This window comes from Nomascus leucogenys, chromosome 19 (genome assembly GCF_006542625.1).
Source record: "Nomascus leucogenys isolate Asia chromosome 19, Asia_NLE_v1, whole genome shotgun sequence".
Lineage (NCBI taxonomy): Eukaryota > Metazoa > Chordata > Mammalia > Primates > Hylobatidae > Nomascus > Nomascus leucogenys.
This window is the reverse complement of record NC_044399.1, coordinates 59,748,470-59,766,593: the sequence shown is the minus strand read 5'-3', so window position 1 is coordinate 59,766,593 and position 18,124 is coordinate 59,748,470. Positions and strand designations below refer to the sequence as shown.

Sequence of the window (18,124 nt, the reverse complement as noted above, 5' to 3'; positions counted from 1 at the left end):
CAATGGAATTCTCCTAGTCTGTGACTTGACTTGTTTTTTAGTTTTCCTAAACAGTGTCTTTTGAAGAGCAGCAATTTTCTTGAAGCTGAGGGTGGTATTGGGTGCCTGTAGTTCTAGCTGCCAGGAGGCTGAGGCAGGAGGATCACTTGAGCCAGGAGTTCAGGGCCAGCCTGGGCAATATAGCAAGACCCTGCCTCTTTAAAAAAAATTTAAAAATGGACGTTCTGTTTATCCATTTGTTCTTTCATAGATTGTGCTTTTGGTGTTATATCTAAGAAATCATTCATTGCCTAATGTATGTCATAACAAATTTTCTCCCGTGCTTAGGAGTTTTATGGCTTTGGATTTTACATTGATGTTTGCAGTCCATTTTGAGTTACTTTTTGTATCTGATGTGAAATATACCTAAGTTCATTTAAAAAAATAAGATTATACAGTTGTTTATGGAATGCATTTATGTACACAATAATCTATTTTGATTTTGTGTGTATGTTAAAAAATCTTTATTATAGTATTTGTAAGAGTAGTTAATATTGACTTGGCATTTTTAACAAAGGTATATTTTCTTTGTATGGCCATATGTTTTAGGTATAATATTTGGCCTGGTGTATAAAAAGAAGGGATCCCTGCCAAGCTGCCATTCAGACTCCTGTTTGGCTCTTCCAGAAAGAAAGATTCTAGATAACAAGCAGTGTTTGGCACATGCCTGAATTTTAAAGTGGGTGATGGTAAACTCTATAGGGGAAAATGGAAGCTATATTGGAAAAATTTGTCCTCAGAAGCTGTATAAAGCTTTATGGATAAACTTCCATTATCCAATTTTGTCAGTTTATGTGGACTATGAGAAATAAACTTTGTAGCTGGTTTATTGCTGCCAAAAAATGTCAAGCCAAGTATATGTTCTACTAAGGCTTGGAAAATGATAGAGCTAGACTTGCTTTATAATATGATGCTATTTTAAATCTATAATTGCAATTTTTAAAATTTGATATACTTTAATAATAACATCTATGTTTACTTCTAGTCGGCAGAACCAATTGAAAGATCAACAGCAACAGCAAGTGGTATCGTTATGTCCTGATGACACAGAATGCCTGACAGTCCCAAGGTACAAGCGAGACCTGGTTCAGAAACTAAAAATTTTGCGGCAAGAACTTTCCCAACAACAGCCTCAGGCAGGTCACTGCCGCATTGAGGTTTCCAGGGAAGAGATTTTTGAGGTAAATTTACGAGCCTTATTTTGTTTTATTATTTTTTTTCCAGAAACTCATTGCTTGCTAATACAAACCTTATTTTAAATTAGAGAGAAATTGGCTGGGTGCAGTGGCTCACGCCTGTAATCCCAGCACTTTGGGAGGCTGAGGTGGGCGGATCACCTGAGGTCATGAGTTCGAGGCCAGGCTGACTAACATGGAGAAACCCCATCTCTACTAAAAATACAAAATTAGCTGGGCATGGTGGCACATGCCTGTAATCCCAGCTACTCGGGAGGCTGAGGCAGGAGAATCACTTGACTCTGGGAGGCGGAGGTTGTGGTGAGCCAAGATTGTACCATTGTACTCCAGCCTGGGCAATAAGAATGAAACTCCGTCTCAAAAAAAAAAATTAGAAATTAAATTTGTTTTATGCTCTTTTCCAAGAATACTGAGAGTGCTAATTTGTCTTTCTCTCTCTCTTTTTTTTTTTTTTTTGAAATGGAGTCTGTCGCCAGGCTGGAGTGCAGTGATGCAATCTCAGCTCACTGCAACCTCCGCCTCCTGGGTTCAAGCGATTCTCCTGCCTCAGCCTCCTGAATACCTGGGACTACAGGCACACGCTACCATGCCCAGCTAATTTTTGTATTTTTAGTAGAGATGGGGTTTCACCATGTTGGCCAGGATGGTCTTGATATCTTGACCTCGTGATATGCCCGCCTCAGCCTCCCAAAGTGCTGGGATTACAGGCATGAGCCACTGCACCTGGCCTCTTTTTCTTTTTTTAAAAGAGACAAGATCTTGCTCTGTCACCCAGGCTGGAGTGCAGTGGCATGATCATAGCTCACTGTAACCTTGAACTCCTGGGCTCAAGCAGTCCTCCCACCTTAGCCTTCCAAGTAGCTAGGACTACAGGTGCATGCGACCATGCCCAGCTATTTAAGAAAAAATTTTTTTGTATAGACAGAGTTTCACTATGTTGCCCAGACTGGTCTAGAATTCCTGGCCTCAGGTGATCCTCCCGCCTCAGCCTCCCAAAGTGTTGGGATTACAGGTGTGAGCTACTGCACCTGGCCAAATTTCACCTTATTTAGACTTGAGTTTTTTGGATGGATTGGCAGGGAGAGATTAAGTAATAGGCTAAAAGGACCTAATAGTAATAGTGTATTAAAAATTATTTTTTTCAGGAATCATATCGACAGGTCATGAAAATGAGACCAAAAGATCTCTGGAAGCGATTAATGATAAAATTTCGTGGAGAAGAAGGCCTTGACTACGGAGGGGTTGCCAGGTAAGGACTTGCTTGCCAGCTTATGACATACGGATCTTTGTACTTACAAATTTAAGATACTTCCTGTGGTGTAACTTTCTCATTGACATTTATTTTTTGGTATTATATTCCCTAATGTTTGTATTACTGAGGATATCCTAATAGATATATTCATAATGAGGTTAGGGTGGCACTGCTACCGGACAGGTATTTTAGAACTCCCCAATGGATCATCTGAGTCCCGTGAGACTGCAGGCCCTGTGTTTTCTCCATCTCTCTCCTTAAGTACATTATTGCCTCTGCTTTACATTGTCAGGAACAGTTTTGAGATTTAAATGATGTATAACCTGGACTGAATACTGGTTCTCTTTGCTTCCATTGTTATGCCTTTTTACCTTGTTAAATGAATGTGTATGCATGCATGTGTGTATACACATGTACATATCATGATGGTCCTCAGAATGTTTCAGTACAGAACGTATAATGCTTCTGCTACATTTGTAACTCACGGGTCAAGTCAAATTGATTTTCTTTTTTTTTTTTTTTTTTTTTTTGGAGACAGGGTCTCCCTCTGTCACCCAGGCTGGAGTGTAGTGGCGCGATCTCAGCTCACTGCAACCTCCCCATCCTGGGCTCAAGACATCCTCCCACCTCAGCCTCCTTAGTAGCTGGGACTACAGGTACAAGCCACCACACCCGGCTAATTTTTGTATTTTTTTTTTGTAGAGATGGGGTTTTTGCCATGTTGCCCAGGCTATTCTCGAACTCCTGAGCTCAAGCAATCTGCGTGCCCCAGTCTTCCAAAGTGCTGGGATTACAGGTGTGAGCCACTGCACCCAGCCAGTGATTTATTGCTGATATTATATTTACTACAAGAATTCTTTTCTAAGGGTGAAAATTCGTTTTATATAAATGTAGGAGAAACACTGTAGCTCTGTATTGAAATGTTCCAAGGATCATTATAGTAATTCTGCTTTCCCTAATCTTCAACCAAAATTATGTTTTCAATAATTCCCATTAATTGTTATTTAGCATTACATGTGTGTATTTGTAGACTTATTTTCGTTCTGTCACCTTTTAAACCTATGGATGGTTTCTTTAGTGTGGATTTTTAAAAATAATCCCTTGCACATCATACTTAGGACTTGATAGTTTCTGTGGAATTTATATTATTTACTCATAACTAGAATGAATGTTTATTGGGAAAACATCATCATCATCAACTACTGGTGGCATCTGAGTACTGTAATTATATATATAGATCAAATAAGTAGTTTATTTTATTTATTTAGTTTTTTAGAGACAGGGTCTCGCTCTGTCACCCAGGCTCCATGGAGTGCAGTGATGTGATCATGGCTCACTGCAGCTTCGAACTCCTAGGTACAAGTGATCCTCCTGCCTCAGCCTCCTAAAGAGCTAGGACTATAGGCACGTGCTTCCATGCCTAATTAAAAAAAAAAATTTGGCCAGGTGCGGTGGCTCACACCTGTAATCCCAGCACTTTGGGAGACCGAGGTGGGCAGATCATGAGGTCAAGAGATTGAGACCATCCTGGCCAACATGATGAAACCCCGTCTCTACTAAAAACTAAAAAAAAAAAAAAATTAGCTGGGTGTGGTGGCGCACACCTCTAGTCCCAGCTATTCAGGAGGCTGAGGCAGGGGAATCACTTGAACCCAGGAGGCAAAGGTTGCACTGAGCCGAGACCGTGCCACTGCACTCCAGCCTGGTGACAGAGCGTGACTCCATGTCAAAAAAAAAAAAAAAAAAGTGTTTTTTTTTTTTTTTTGTTTTTTTTTTTTTTTTTTTTTTTTGGTAGAAACAGGGTCTGTGTTGCCCAGGCTGGTCTCAAACTCCTGGCCTCAAGTGATCTTCCTGCCTCAGCCTCCCCAAGTGCTGGAATTACAGGCATGAGCCACCATGCCTGGCTCATGTAGTCAGTTTTTTTTGTTGTTGTTTTTGAGATGGAATCTCACTCTGTCGCCAGGCTGGAGTGCAGTGGCGCAATCTCGGATCCCTGCAACCTCTGCCTCCTGGGTTCAAGAAATTCTCCAGCCTCAGTCTCCCGAGTAGCTGGGACTGCAGGCGCGTACAACCACGCCTAGCTAATTTTTGTATTTTTAATAGAGATGGGGTTTCACCATGTTGGCCATGCTGGTCTCAATCTGCTGACCTCGTGATCTGCCCACCTTAGCCTCCCAAAGTGCTGGGATTACAGGCGTGAGCCACTGCACCCTGCCCAGTTTTTTGTTTTTTAACCTTACTACTGTCAGGGTTTGAGCAGAATAAATGGAATGTGACAGTGATCTGCTTTTTCTGAACTTTATTCCATAGTAGAATCTCAAAGTAGTTGAGTTCTGCTCTTACTTGTGTTCTAAATACTTGGTAAAACAAAACAAAAATTTGGATTTTCTTTTTAAAAAACACATACACACACCAAAAGCACAAGACACATCAGATGAGTGTTATGTTGGGAAGGCTGCTTATGTGGAGACGTTACTTCTTTTTTTAATCTCTAGAGTAGTTTTTCAAATGTTACATATAATTTAATTTAGACTCCATCACATAGAATTTTGAAACATTTTCCTTTAACTAGTTTTAATACTATTCTGCATTTGCTCAAAAATATTATTCAATCTGTTTAATCCATAATACCAAGATATATCATTTAAATAACGTTCCCTAGCCGAGGAATGACAAGAATTAAGACTAGAACTACATTTCTTAAGTCCTAGACTAGTGAATTTCCAAAGTGAGTAACAAATTATCTTTTATACTTTGAAAAATTTGAGGGATTTAATAAATTCAAGGTGGGAGTACTTTTTATTCCAGGTTTTAAAAACATTGATTTACATTTGAAGTCAAGAAGTGGTATGGAACATACCCAAAGAATGCAGGTTTGCCCTTGAGTCCATACCTACACCAAATGCCTTGCAATCCTTACCCACTTATATTTTTATCATGGTATGTTTTAGGGTTTATACAGTGAATGATAATGAAATGGATAATGAAATGTCCGTACTCAATACTACAACAAAATATACCCTTGTCCAAAATGAAGAGTAAATCAATACTATATTATATGTCTGTATAAACTGGTCATGATAGGAGTAGACCAGGATAGTATAGATGACGTGGACTCTTTTTTTTTTGTTTGAGACAGGGTCTCACTCTGTCACCCAGGCTGGGGTGCAGTGGTGCAATCTCAGCTCACTGCAGCCTCGACCTCCAGGGCTCAAGCAGTCCTCCCACCTCTGCCTCCCAAGTAGCTGGGACTATAGGCAAGTGCCATCAACCTGGCTAATTTTTGTATTTTTTGTAGAGATGGGGTTTCGCCTTGTTACCCAGGCTGGTCACAAACTCCTGAGCTCACGCGAACCATCTGTCTTGGCCCCCCAAAGTGCTGGGATCACAGGTGTGAGCCACCGTCCCCAGCCTCACATGGACATTTTGAAATAAAACCATATTCTTGCTTTTGTTTTATGTTTATTATGGATTACAAATTTATTTGGCAAGTAAAAGTAACAGACCACTGGACTATATCATCTCATGAGTAGCTGAACTGTTGGATAATACTTTTATACTCTTTGATGCTAAAATATAGTAAAATTGCCTAAATTTTGAGTGAGATGTTACTTCGATACAATAGTTTTTATATGCTATTTGGGTATGGTAGATTTTTCCAGTGTGCTCTTATATAACTGTAGTTAGTGCTTTTTTTTTGCCTTTTATTAATTTAAAACATTATTTGCTAAAATGATGAATTAATGGCATATCTTAATAAAAATGTATACATTAACAAAAAAATTCCTTGGTCGTATCTTGTTTTCTAGGGAATGGTTGTATCTCTTGTCACATGAAATGTTGAATCCATACTACGGCCTCTTCCAGTATTCAAGAGATGATATTTATACATTGCAGATCAATCCTGATTCTGCAGTTAATCCGGTATGATTTGAAGTTATGATGTGAATTATGACCTATAATGCTTTTCATGTTTACATGTTAATGTAGTTTATTATATAGAAATTGTTTGTCCTTGTCTTAGTTGTGCCCTTTGACTCAGCAATTCCTCTTCTATAAAATTTTCCCGAGCAGATGATTATGGATATATGCACCAATTTGGAAACAGGGATGTTTATTGTTTATAGTAGCACTCAACTGAAAACAACGTAGTTGTCTTCAAGAGCCAGGGACTGATTAAATTATGACATGAAGCAGAATAATGCAAATGATTAAAGGCATACGTTCTGGAATTAGAAAGACATGTCGTGGTCTCATCACTTACTAGCTTTGTGACCTTTCAGGGCAAGTTCATGGACTTAAGCTTCAGTTTTGTCATTGCTAATAAATACATTTGTACCTCAAAGAGGGGTTATGAGAATGAAATGGGACCCTGCACATTAAGCACGTAGCACAGTGCTGTATGTTATTCACTCTACAACTCTATCGACTACATTATTAAGCACCTGACAGAAGTTAGCAGCTATTACTAATGTATTGTTTTTATATTGTCTTTCCACATAAGGGCATACTATACAGCCACTAAAATGATAATGTGGGATAATAGTTAATGATATGGAAAGATGGTGTTTATGATGTGTTAAGTGAAAAGAAGGTTATCAAACAGTATAATGCAACTTTGGTAAATATATATGTGTGTGTGCGTGTGTGTGTGTGTGTTACTTTTAAAAAATAAACAAAAACTTAAAAGGTTTGAAGATGAGCTTAAAAGATTACTTAGTAAATAGAGAGGTAAAAGAATTTTAAAATACAAACATCTAACAAAACAATGTGTGATGAAAGACCAAATATATATAAAAGGGTAGAAATGTTAGATTTGTTTCAGGAAATTATTTAGGGAGGATTTTGAGGTGAAGGTTCTTTTTGGAGGGCCCACTACTGCCCCTGTAGTAACAATAGCCCACATTCATTGACTGCTTACAACATGCCAGGTCCAGTTCCAGGGGTTTCAAACATCACCTCATTTTACTCCTCATAGAGATGCTTTTTAGATACTGTTATTATCCTCATATTTCCAGATGTGGACGGTTAGTCCTACAGGGGTTAATTTGTCCATATGCCATTGACTAGCAGAATCATGATTCTAATTCAAGTCTGATACCAAGTCTGTGCTCTTAAATCTATGGTGTTTTGATGTTTAATTTCTGGTTAGATCGAGGAAGTAGGGAGGTTTAGGATTGAAAGATTTTTTTTCATGACAGAGGGCTCAGCAGGAGGTGAGAGAAGGAAGAGCAGAAGATCTGCAAGTAGTTGAATGAAGCTCTGGGACCATAGTTTGGACTTAATTTCTAAAAGATAAAATTTACAAAATGACTGGCCCCTGCGAGAAGGGCATATTACCCTGTGTAATATGCTGTTCTCTGGTGATCTAGAGACTCCTGAGCATGCCCTAGAGAAATACTCCCTCCTGACTATATTGAAGAGTAAAAATTTTATGCTTATTCTCAAAAAAATTAATGTTGCTGAAATATTTCATTTTTATTAAAATTTTCCTGGATAATGTCTAACTTGAGTATATACACTGTTTTCAATTTCAGGAACATTTATCCTATTTCCACTTTGTTGGACGAATAATGGGAATGGCTGTGTTTCATGGACATTATATTGATGGTGGTTTCACATTGCCTTTTTATAAGCAATTGCTTGGGAAGTCAATTACTTTGGATGACATGGAGTTAGTAGATCCAGATCTTCATAACAGTTTAGTGTGGATACTGTATGTATTGAGTCTTCTATCTCTTCATTATAGTTAAACTCTGAGCTTTAAAAAAAAATATGTTTCAAAACTGATGTGCTTAAAAAAATTACACAGAAAATATTGAGTGGTTATTTGAGTGATAGGATCGTATGTGATTTCCCCCTTTCTGTAGCTTCTTTATACATTTCAAATTCCTTAAACTTAGCAAGTGTTACTACTTTAAAAAGGAAAAAACAACTAGTATATTCTATTTTTAAAAGTACTTTATATAATTATTTCCTCAATGTGATGCAAATTCTGTTCCAAACCTGCATGTGTTAGAATAGCAAATTCTTGCTGCTGTTGATTTTAATGAAGTGGCGATTGTTGGAACCATACTTTTAGATTAAGAACTAATTGTTGAATTTAAGCTAAGAACTGATTCTGTTTTTCAAGGGGTCATTGTTTTATGAAGATACACTGGCAATGTTTATTTTTTATAAAGTATACAGTAGCTTTCTCACTAGGGATACACAGGCACTTGGCCCCTTGGAGTACAGTACCGAGTAGGGCTCTTCAGAATGCCAAATATAACTGAAATTGTCCTATATTGGTGGTTCTCGCAAGGCCCAGCTTTGACCAAGGTTCGTTCTCATTACTCATTTTCTGTGTTTATGAAGGTTAAAGCTCTTTGACTTTTCTGTCCAGAAAGAACTAGGTGGTATGGAAGCAGAATCTGACCTCACATTTGTTATATTATAAAATGATCTTAGTTTTATCTCACCAATTAATACATCTATAGGGTCTGTATTTTAGGTTCCAGTTACATATCTTTTCCTCTTTCCTATCCAGTGAGAATGATATTACAGGTGTTTTGGACCATACCTTCTGTGTTGAACATAATGCATATGGTGAAATTATTCAGCATGAACTTAAACCAAATGGCAAGAGTATCCCTGTTAATGAAGAAAATAAAAAAGAATATGTCAGGTAAACACTCCTGTGTTCTCAAGGCTGAATTTTTTTTTAATGTTCTAGAATGTTAGTATGAACAAACTTAAATATTTAGATAGTACTACTTAGTGTTACAAAATCCGCTTCAGGAGAATTTAGTGGCTTATTTAGAATAGACATTTTATTATTTTTCACAATTCCATGGGTCAGGAAATTGGGCAAAAGAACAACATGGATGACAACACTGCTGTTCCACAAGATGTCAGCTAGGCCTGCAACACCAGGATGGCCTCTTCACTCATAACTAGGATAACTCAAATGGCTGAGGGCTAGCTGGCATGGCTGTCAACTGGGGTCACTGTCTGGGGCCTTGTTCTCATTGTTGGCTGAGTTCCTTGGTCCTCCCTGTGTGATATCAAAGTGTGATATCCCTCTTTCGATGACCACTCCTTCTCCCCATAGCCACTCTCTCTCCCAACAAGATAGCCAGACTTCTTATGGGGTGGCCAGCTTTCTAAAGCTCAAAAGCAGAAGCTGCTAGATTTTTTTTTTTTTTTTTTTTTTTGAGACGGAGTCTCGCTCTGTCACCCAGGCTGGAGTGCAGTGGTGCAATCTCGGCTCACTGCAAGCTCCACCTCCCAGGTTCACGCCATTCTCCTGCCTCAGCCTCTCCGAGTAGCTGGGACTACAGGCGCCCGCCACCACGCCCGGCTAATTTTTTGTATTTTTAGTAGAGACGGGGTTTCACCCTGGTCTCGATCTCCTGACCTCGTGATCCGCCCTCCTCGGCCTCCCAAAGTGCTGGGATTACAAGCGTGAGCCACCGCGCCCGGCCAGAAGCTGCTAGATCTTTTTAAGGCCTAAGCCTGGTCCTGGCCAACGTGACTTCTGCTGTCTACTTCTGGTTAAACTGAGACAGCCAGCCCAGTTTCATCATGGAGGAGGAGCTGTACAAAGGTGTGAATACCAGGAGATGTGGGCACTGGGGCCACGTGTGGTGTAGCTACCACAGGTGGCAATTCAGAAGGGCTTTTGTGCGGTATCTTACTAACACTTAGCCTGTTTATAAATGAGCACATTGTGAGTTTAGGGATAAATGTAAATAAATGTTTTTCAGATTTCATAAAGTAAAAATTGAGGAATTTTTATGTATTGGGCTAACTTGGCTTATGAGAAATAAAAAGTCCTCTAAACATAGAACTATGGTAATCAGTTTTGGGAGTTTGAACTTGAACTTTACTGTATATACACAGAAACTTGCATGATATACTTTTTGTGTATAGATTATGTTCCCAAATCTTACTAAAATGTTTCCTAGTTTAAATATGAGGTCCACTTGATTGGAGTGAACACTGGCATAGCTTTTCTGGAAAGCAGTTTGATACCAGCAGCATTTGCCCTTTAACTAGCAGCTCTGTGTTTAGGGCTCTTCTGCAGAAACACACATGTAACTGAACAAATATGGGGAAAGACGGTCAATTAAATGCTACTTGTGAAAAAAAGTTACACTACTAAAATGTTTTTAGAGAAGAATGATTATATTATACATTCAACAGAATATTATGTGGATATTTAAAAGTGCATACGCTGTCAAATTTTAAAAGTAAGTCTTAGAAGAATTATATAGGAACAAAATCCATGGTTTTTTGGTTTGTTTGTTTGTTTTGGTTTTTTTTGAGGCGGAGTCTCACTCTGCTGCTCAGGCTGGAGTGCAGTGGCACGATCTTGGCTCACTGCAACCTCTGCCTCCCGGGTTCAAGTTATTCTCCTGCCTCAGCCTCCCAAGTAGCTGGGAGTACAGGTACGCACCACCATGCCCAGCAAATTTTTTTATTATTAGCAGAGATGGGGTTTCACCATATTGGCCAGGCTGGTCTCAAACTCCTGACTTCATGATCTGCTTGCCTCAGCCTCCCAAAGTGTTGGGATTACAGGCGTGAGCCACCGTGCCTGGCTGTTTTTTTATAATTATACTGAAGATGTTCAGGAGGCTGCAACCAAATAAAGTTTTTGCCTAGGATGAGGGAGTGGAGGTGATGCGACTGGAAATAGGGAGGAGAAAGAGGGTAAAAGAATGGACTTTCATATTTTACTGTCTCCATAGTTAATGTTTGATTTTTTTTGTTATATACATAAAAAGTATGTATTACATTTCTACTTAAAAAAATGAAAGAACAGGCTGAGTGCAGTGGCTCGTGCCTGTAATCCCAGCATTTTGGGAGGCCAAGGTGGGTGGATCACCTGAGGTCAGGAGTTCGAGACCAGCCTAGCCAACATGGTGAAACCTCATCTCCACTAAAAATACAAAAATTAGCCAAGCATGTTGGCAGGCACCTGTAATCCCAGCTACTTTGGAGCCTGAGGCAGGAGAACCGCTTGAACCTGGGAGATGGAGGTTGCAGTGAGCTGAGATCGCACCACTGCACTCCAGCCTGGGTGACAGAATGAGATTCCATCTAATATAAATTAAAAATAATTAAAAAAAGAACAAATGAGAATTTCCTAAGTCTTAGCAGTGTCTCCTTTTCAAGACCTCATGTGTCCTACTCAGTCCCTGGATCCCACTCTTCAGGGTTCAGTCGTGGTTACAGCACACAGTAATAATCCCTTGCCAACTACAGTTATGAGATTAAAAATTACAAATAAAAACTTTTACAGTTATACAGTTTTGCTGTCCCCTTAACCCAGCAAACAAAAATGTGGTCCTCCAAAGGATGCAATGTTAAGTAACTTATTTCTTAAAGTAGAGAACCATTTATCCAAATTTGGAAATGTTAACAAATTTGACAGATGAGTAAGTTCTGTGGTGCATGAGATGGAGAAGTTTTCTTGGGTAGATAGATAAATAAAAACAATTCACTTATAAATCATACATTCACACAATAGATGTAGTTTAGTGCATTTTTTATTGGTAAAATTACATCTTCCAGAATTTTTATATCCTCTAGAGAACAATGATTATTTAATCAAAAAGTGCTTGCTATGGCTTTTACCATTTCTTCTTCTCATTTTTAGTATGAGGATTCTCTACCTCCTGTTCTCCCGTAGGCCTCCCTCAAATAGAAACAAAACGCTCAACACATTCAAATTACATTTGCACGTAAAATCAGAAAAATAAGTCATTTTTGAGTGAAAGAGCTCTTTATTCTAGTTATTGGCATGTATGCTATAAGTTTAGAAAGAAATTTCATCAAGACTCAGCTCTAGTAGACGTCTTGTTTCCTGGGAGCTTCTCTGATTTGGAGGGTTGCCCTGCTGATGCTGCTTTTGTTGGTAGTTTACCGCTTTTCATCAACATTGAACTGTGTCACACCTCAGGGTTCATTTATCCCCATTAGTCTGAGATTTATTTTTAGACTTTAGGCTAAATCGTTAATGTTAGATGCTTGTAAAATGCAGTGTTACTAAAGTAGAGATTTATAATAATAATTACCAGATCTGAAAATATATGTGATTAAACGAAATCCTGCCTAATGTTTACAGGCTCTATGTGAACTGGAGATTTTTACGAGGCATTGAGGCTCAATTCCTGGCTCTGCAGAAAGGATTTAATGAAGTAATTCCACAACATCTGCTGAAGACATTTGATGAGAAGGAGTTAGAGGTTAGTGCATTAGTATTATAACATCGCTAGTGTAACAAGGAAGGATTGGGAATTATTTTGTTACTTAGTTTTAGAGGAAAGTCATATTTCTGGTGCTTTCTAAGTTTCATGGTTCTATGCTTGAGAATTCTTATTCACAGGAAAAGTCTTTCATGCTTTTGAAGATCTTTCATGCTTTGGAATTTCTGTGAGTGAACAATCTCTCTCTCTCTTATTTTTTCTGAGACAGGGTCTCACTCTGTCACCCAGGCTGGGATGCAGTGGTGCAATCATGGCTCACTGCAGCCTTGACCTCCTGGGCTCAAATGATCCTTCCACCTCAGCCTCCCAAGTAGCTGGGACCACAAGCATGCACCAGCACACCTGGCTAATTTTTTTGTTTTTGTTTTTTTTTGGTAGAGGCAGGGTTTTGCCATGTTTCCCAGGCTGGTCTCAAACTCTTGAGCTCAAGTGATCTGCCTGCCTTGGCCTCCCAAAGTGCTAGGATTATAGGCTTGAGCCACCGTGCCCGGCTGTGAGCAATCTCTCTTTATATTGTGAAAATTTTTAATTTATTTTTCTATCCTGTACTTTCTTATTTTAAACAGATTTCATGACTTATATGTACATTCTTCCAATATATGTTTATTCCCTAACTTAGTGGTTACTGATTTAGTTAAGTAAAACCTCATTAATCTACCATATTGAAATTTATTTGGGTAAGAGCCTACTCTGAATTGGTTTTACACTAAGCTTGCAAGAAAGCATTTGTTAGACAAGATCATCGAGAAAATAACTAAAACACCTGGGATAAATTGAATCTAAATGTCTGTCTCTCTCTTTTTTTTTTTTTTTTTTGAGACAGAGTTGCCCAGGCTGGAGAGCAGTGGCACGATCTCGGCTCACTGCAACCTCCACCTCCTGGATTCAAGTGATTCTCCTGCCTCAGCCTCCTAAGTAGCTGAGACTATAGGCACCCGCCACCACGTCCAGCTAATTTTTGTATTTTTAGTAGAAATGGGGTTTCACCATGTTGGCCAGGCTGGTCTGGGACTCCTGACCTCAAATGATCCACTCACCTCGGCCTTCCAAAGTGCTGGGATTACAGGTGTGAGCCACCGTGCCTGGCCTCTAAATGTCTTTAGATTAACAGCCATACTAAACAGTTAATAGTTTTTTGTTTCCTTTTAAAGCTGGCCCTTAAACACCTCAGGTCTGGTTTTGTAATTAAGACCTTAAACAAATACATCTGAATTTCCTACTGAACTACTAAAAAACATGAGGTTTAATTCTATTAAAGGTCCCAAATTTATTTAGTAGTTAGGGATAACACAAATATTTGAAGTCTACTAATAATTTGAAACATGATTTTATTCACTGCCTTCAATGTCCTTTCTAAATAAATCTGTTAATAGACCTGTTAGCAAACAAATCTAAAAAGGTTGGTTTTACTTAATACTCTCCCCATTCCTTTTGTGATTGAATTGTTCATAGTGAAATAGCTAGGAGGAAGTAGTTAGAAGGAGAAGGAGAACATAGCAGGAATGCTGATAAGGTTGAAATATAATGCATTTTCATCTCTTTATACAATAAACGAGGATTTGGCCTTCTAACTGCCATTCCTCTGAAGAAAAGAATTTAGGAGGTGCCTTTTATGTCATTAAATACACCCATAATCCTTTTTGGATAACCTCCTCCCTGTTCAGTGTGGTGTTAATTCAGTGAACCCTGTAGAAAGCTTTGTTGGAGATTTTATTTCAGAACCCCATAGAAGCCTTACTGGAGACTTTATTTGGTAGGGTTAGGATTTTTAATATAGTTTCTACTGCTAATGGGTCATGAAACTTTTTTTTCTTTTTTTTTCTTTTTTTTTTTTTGTGGAGACAGAATCTCACTCTGTCGCCCAGGCTGGAGTACAGTGTGGTGCAATCTCCACTTACCACAACCTCCGCCTCCCAGGTTCAAGCAATTCTCGTGCCTCAGCCTCCCAAGTAACTGGGACTTCAGGTGTGCACCACCATGCCTGGCTAATTTTTATATTTTTAGTAGAGATGGGGTTTCACCATGTTGCCCAGGCCAGTCTCAAACTCCTTAGCTCAGGCAATCCGCCTGCCTGTGCTTCCCAAATTGTTAGGATTACAGGCGTGAGCCACTGCACCGGGCCTGAATCATTAAACTTTTTATTTTTATTTTTGAGATAGAGTCTCACTCTGTTGCCCAGGCTGGAGTGCAGTAGCATGATCCTAGCTCACTGTTAACTCCTATGCTGAAGTGATCCTCCCACCTCAGTCTCCCCACTAACTGGTACTACAGGTGTGCACTGCCACGCCTGGCTAACATTATTTTGGCTTTTTTTTTTTGGAGACACAGTTTCACTTGTCCCCCATGCTGACAGGATCTCAGCTCCCTACAACCTCCACTTCCTGGGTTCAAGCGATTCTCATGCCTTACCTGGGATTACAGGTACCTGCCACCACGCCCGGCTACCTTTTTGTATTTTTAGTAGATACAGGGTTTTACCATGTTGGCCAGGCTGGTCTTGAACTCCTGACCTCAAGTGATCTGCATGCCTCGTCCTCCCAAAGTGCTGGGATTACAGGCGTGAGCTACCACACCCTACCCATTTTTAAAGACGATATGTATAACATTTATTTTAGCATTGTATATATTAATCCTGGGTTTAATTATATAAAATATAGGATTTGCAAGTTATGTTTTATAGTACACATGGAATTCACTGCTATAAACATGTTAGATTAGTATGGTGAGTTAGTCTTGAACCCTAGGGAGATGTATTAATAGTATCAAAATGATTTGGATATAGTTCATCTGCGACCCTCTATCAGGATGTGTTTAGCAGAGGTCTGTATCAATGTGCTCATGTATTTTGTGCTTTAATATCAATTTAAGATTATTAAGCAAATGTAGGCCAGGTGTAGTGGCTCATGCCTATAATCCTAGCACTTTGGGAGGCTGAGGCAGGCAGATCACTTGAGGCCAGGAGTTGGAGACCAGCCTGGCCAATATGGCAGAATCCTGTCTACTAAAAATACAAAAATTAGCTGGGCATTGTGGTGCATGCCTGTAATCCCAGCTACTCGGGAGGCTGAGGCAGGAGAATCACTTGAACACGGGAGGCAGAGGTTGCAGTGAGCCTAGATCATGCCACTGCACTCCAGCCTAGGAGACAGATCAAAATTCTGTCTTTAAAAAAAAATTATTAAGCAAATTGTATGAATCACTTATTCAACACCCATTTCTGAAGTTTCTGTGCATTATCGGTTGCTTCCCAGGATGTAGTGAAATGGATGTTACTGCCATATTACAGCAGAGGAATTGATTGAATTGCCCTCAATCAACAAAGCTAATAGGTATTGAAACTAGTAGATGATGCAGGTCCAAAGAAGGCACATATCAACTGTATTTATTCTTTGGGTCTCAATTTCTGTCCTTTTTTTTTAAAGCTTTATAATTTTATTATGAACTTATTGAAACATTCACAATTTTTTACCTGGTCAAGTCTATCACAGCTGTGGTTCTCAGACCCTGGGGTGGGAGTTTGCAATAAGTAGATATCTCTGGAGCTTTTTAAAATATAGATCCCAACTGTCACCCCAGATGCACAGAATTAAAATCTCTGAGCCTAGGACCTGGAATGTCAGTTTGAGAAGCTTTTCAGATGATTCTGGTGTGCATCTTTAATTAGGAACCACCAAATGAGAGCCAGCAGTACAAACCTAAGTTCTCTTTTGAGGAATTTTTGGCCTGACTATGGTTTCCACAGGTTTATTACTGTGTACTATTTTCACAGCTCATTATTTGTGGACTTGGAAAGATAGATGTTAATGACTGGAAGGTAAACACCCGGTTAAAACACTGTACACCAGACAGCAACATTGTCAAATGGTTCTGGAAAGCTGTGGAGTTTTTTGATGAAGAGCGACGAGCAAGATTGCTTCAGTTTGTGACAGGATCCTCTCGAGTGCCTCTCCAGGGCTTCAAAGCATTGCAAGGTAACAGCCTGAGGGGCAGGCAAGCTGGGCGGCAGGTGGGCCAGGGGTGGGGGCGGGGCTGTCAGCATGGGGTCTGTGGAGGTATTTTATAAACCATGTGCTTAGAGATTCTCTTTTTCACTTCTTATCTGTGACTCACATTGTGATACCTTCTTCTCCCTCCTTTCTCTTGTTCCCCTCCCAAGAGCCTTTTCTGCGGGCTTCTCTGAGTGTAGTGAGTGCCGCATGCTAGAGACCGTACGTGGTGATGCTCTGCCTTTTGTTTTCTGGTCACCTTACTTTTAATTCTGTTGCACATTCCTGTAGGAAAGTCATTCACTTCCATGTTCACATCTCGACCTGGTGAAACGTTTACCTGACTGGGGTGCCTCTCCCCTCTACTTTGCAGTTCTTTCTTTTATTAGACAGAAGCAGCATGGGTCATGGAAAGCATCTGTTCGGTCAGAGCATTTTAATTACTGCATGGCATCAGACCATTTGTTTACAACCATATTCCTTCTTTAAGAATGGTTTTCCGTGGAATAAGCTGGTTAATTTTGGGAGGAGCTGGTATTATTGCTAATGATTGTGGCGCTTCACTGGGTGGCACTTGCTTCCTTTACCTCTTAAGCACTTCATTTTCAAAGCTGCTGGTGATGAATAAGGACATACAAAGCGAGACTGGTACCTAATTCGACAGTGCTGCCCACAGCGCATGCGCTGAAATCCCTTGTGGGGGAGAGCCTGCTTTCAGCTGTGCTGCCCTTCTCTGTAAGGAGAGCTCCTCATCCTCACACTTCCCAGATGCATAAAGTGAAGTTGTATTTCTGCTACATGTATTTATATGGGGTGCCTGTGCGAACTGAAATGTATTCTATAGACGGCTCTTTTGCTCTCAGTCCAGTTTGAGTCATGAAATCTAAATTTGCATCAGGTCGTCATCTTTTTGAATGTGTGCCTATGTATTTTACCTTGGATTTGCCTGATTACTTTCCTTCTCATGCTTTTGGGATATTGACATTCTATAAAAGATAGAAATTGGGAAAGGGATTTCAATCTTGAGTTTTTTCTCAAACGGAAACGTGAACGTATTACGGAACCTAAGCCTTATCTAAGGTTAATTCTGGCTCTTAAAACCCAGATGCTTTTCCTGCTGCCCTTTGGTAGTATGTGTGGATTCATTAGCATTCCCCTATCCCCAGATCCTGTGGTTTACTTACCAGTTTTATTCTAAGATTTTGGAGACTAATGCACGCACCTGCAGTGATTTCACCCACATTTCCTTCATTTGCAGGTGCTGCAGGCCCAAGACTCTTTACCATACACCAGATTGATGCCTGCACTAACAATCTGCCGAAAGCCCACACTTGGTAAGGTATTTTTGTAGCTTTATTCCCCATTCCATATACATAGGTGTTCCAAACAGATTTG

The 18,124-nt window shown here is 39.6% G+C and overlaps 1 protein-coding gene across 2 annotated transcripts in view; it reads left to right on the top strand.

Annotated features, from left to right (window-relative positions):
• SMURF2 (SMAD specific E3 ubiquitin protein ligase 2) overlaps positions 1 to 18,124 on the top strand; it is a 116,162-nt gene that overhangs the window by 94,159 nt on the left and 3,879 nt on the right. For both annotated transcript variants that reach the window (XM_030800404.1, XM_030800403.1), the window contains 8 exons: positions 1,025 to 1,220; positions 2,381 to 2,484; positions 6,297 to 6,411; positions 8,025 to 8,203; positions 9,017 to 9,154; positions 12,602 to 12,722; positions 16,513 to 16,714; positions 17,988 to 18,063. In XM_030800404.1, the coding sequence (XP_030656264.1) occupies positions 1,025 to 1,220; positions 2,381 to 2,484; positions 6,297 to 6,411; positions 8,025 to 8,203; positions 9,017 to 9,154; positions 12,602 to 12,722; positions 16,513 to 16,714; positions 17,988 to 18,063 (1,131 nt within the window). The remainder of the gene's footprint in view (positions 1 to 1,024; positions 1,221 to 2,380; positions 2,485 to 6,296; positions 6,412 to 8,024; positions 8,204 to 9,016; positions 9,155 to 12,601; positions 12,723 to 16,512; positions 16,715 to 17,987; positions 18,064 to 18,124) is intronic.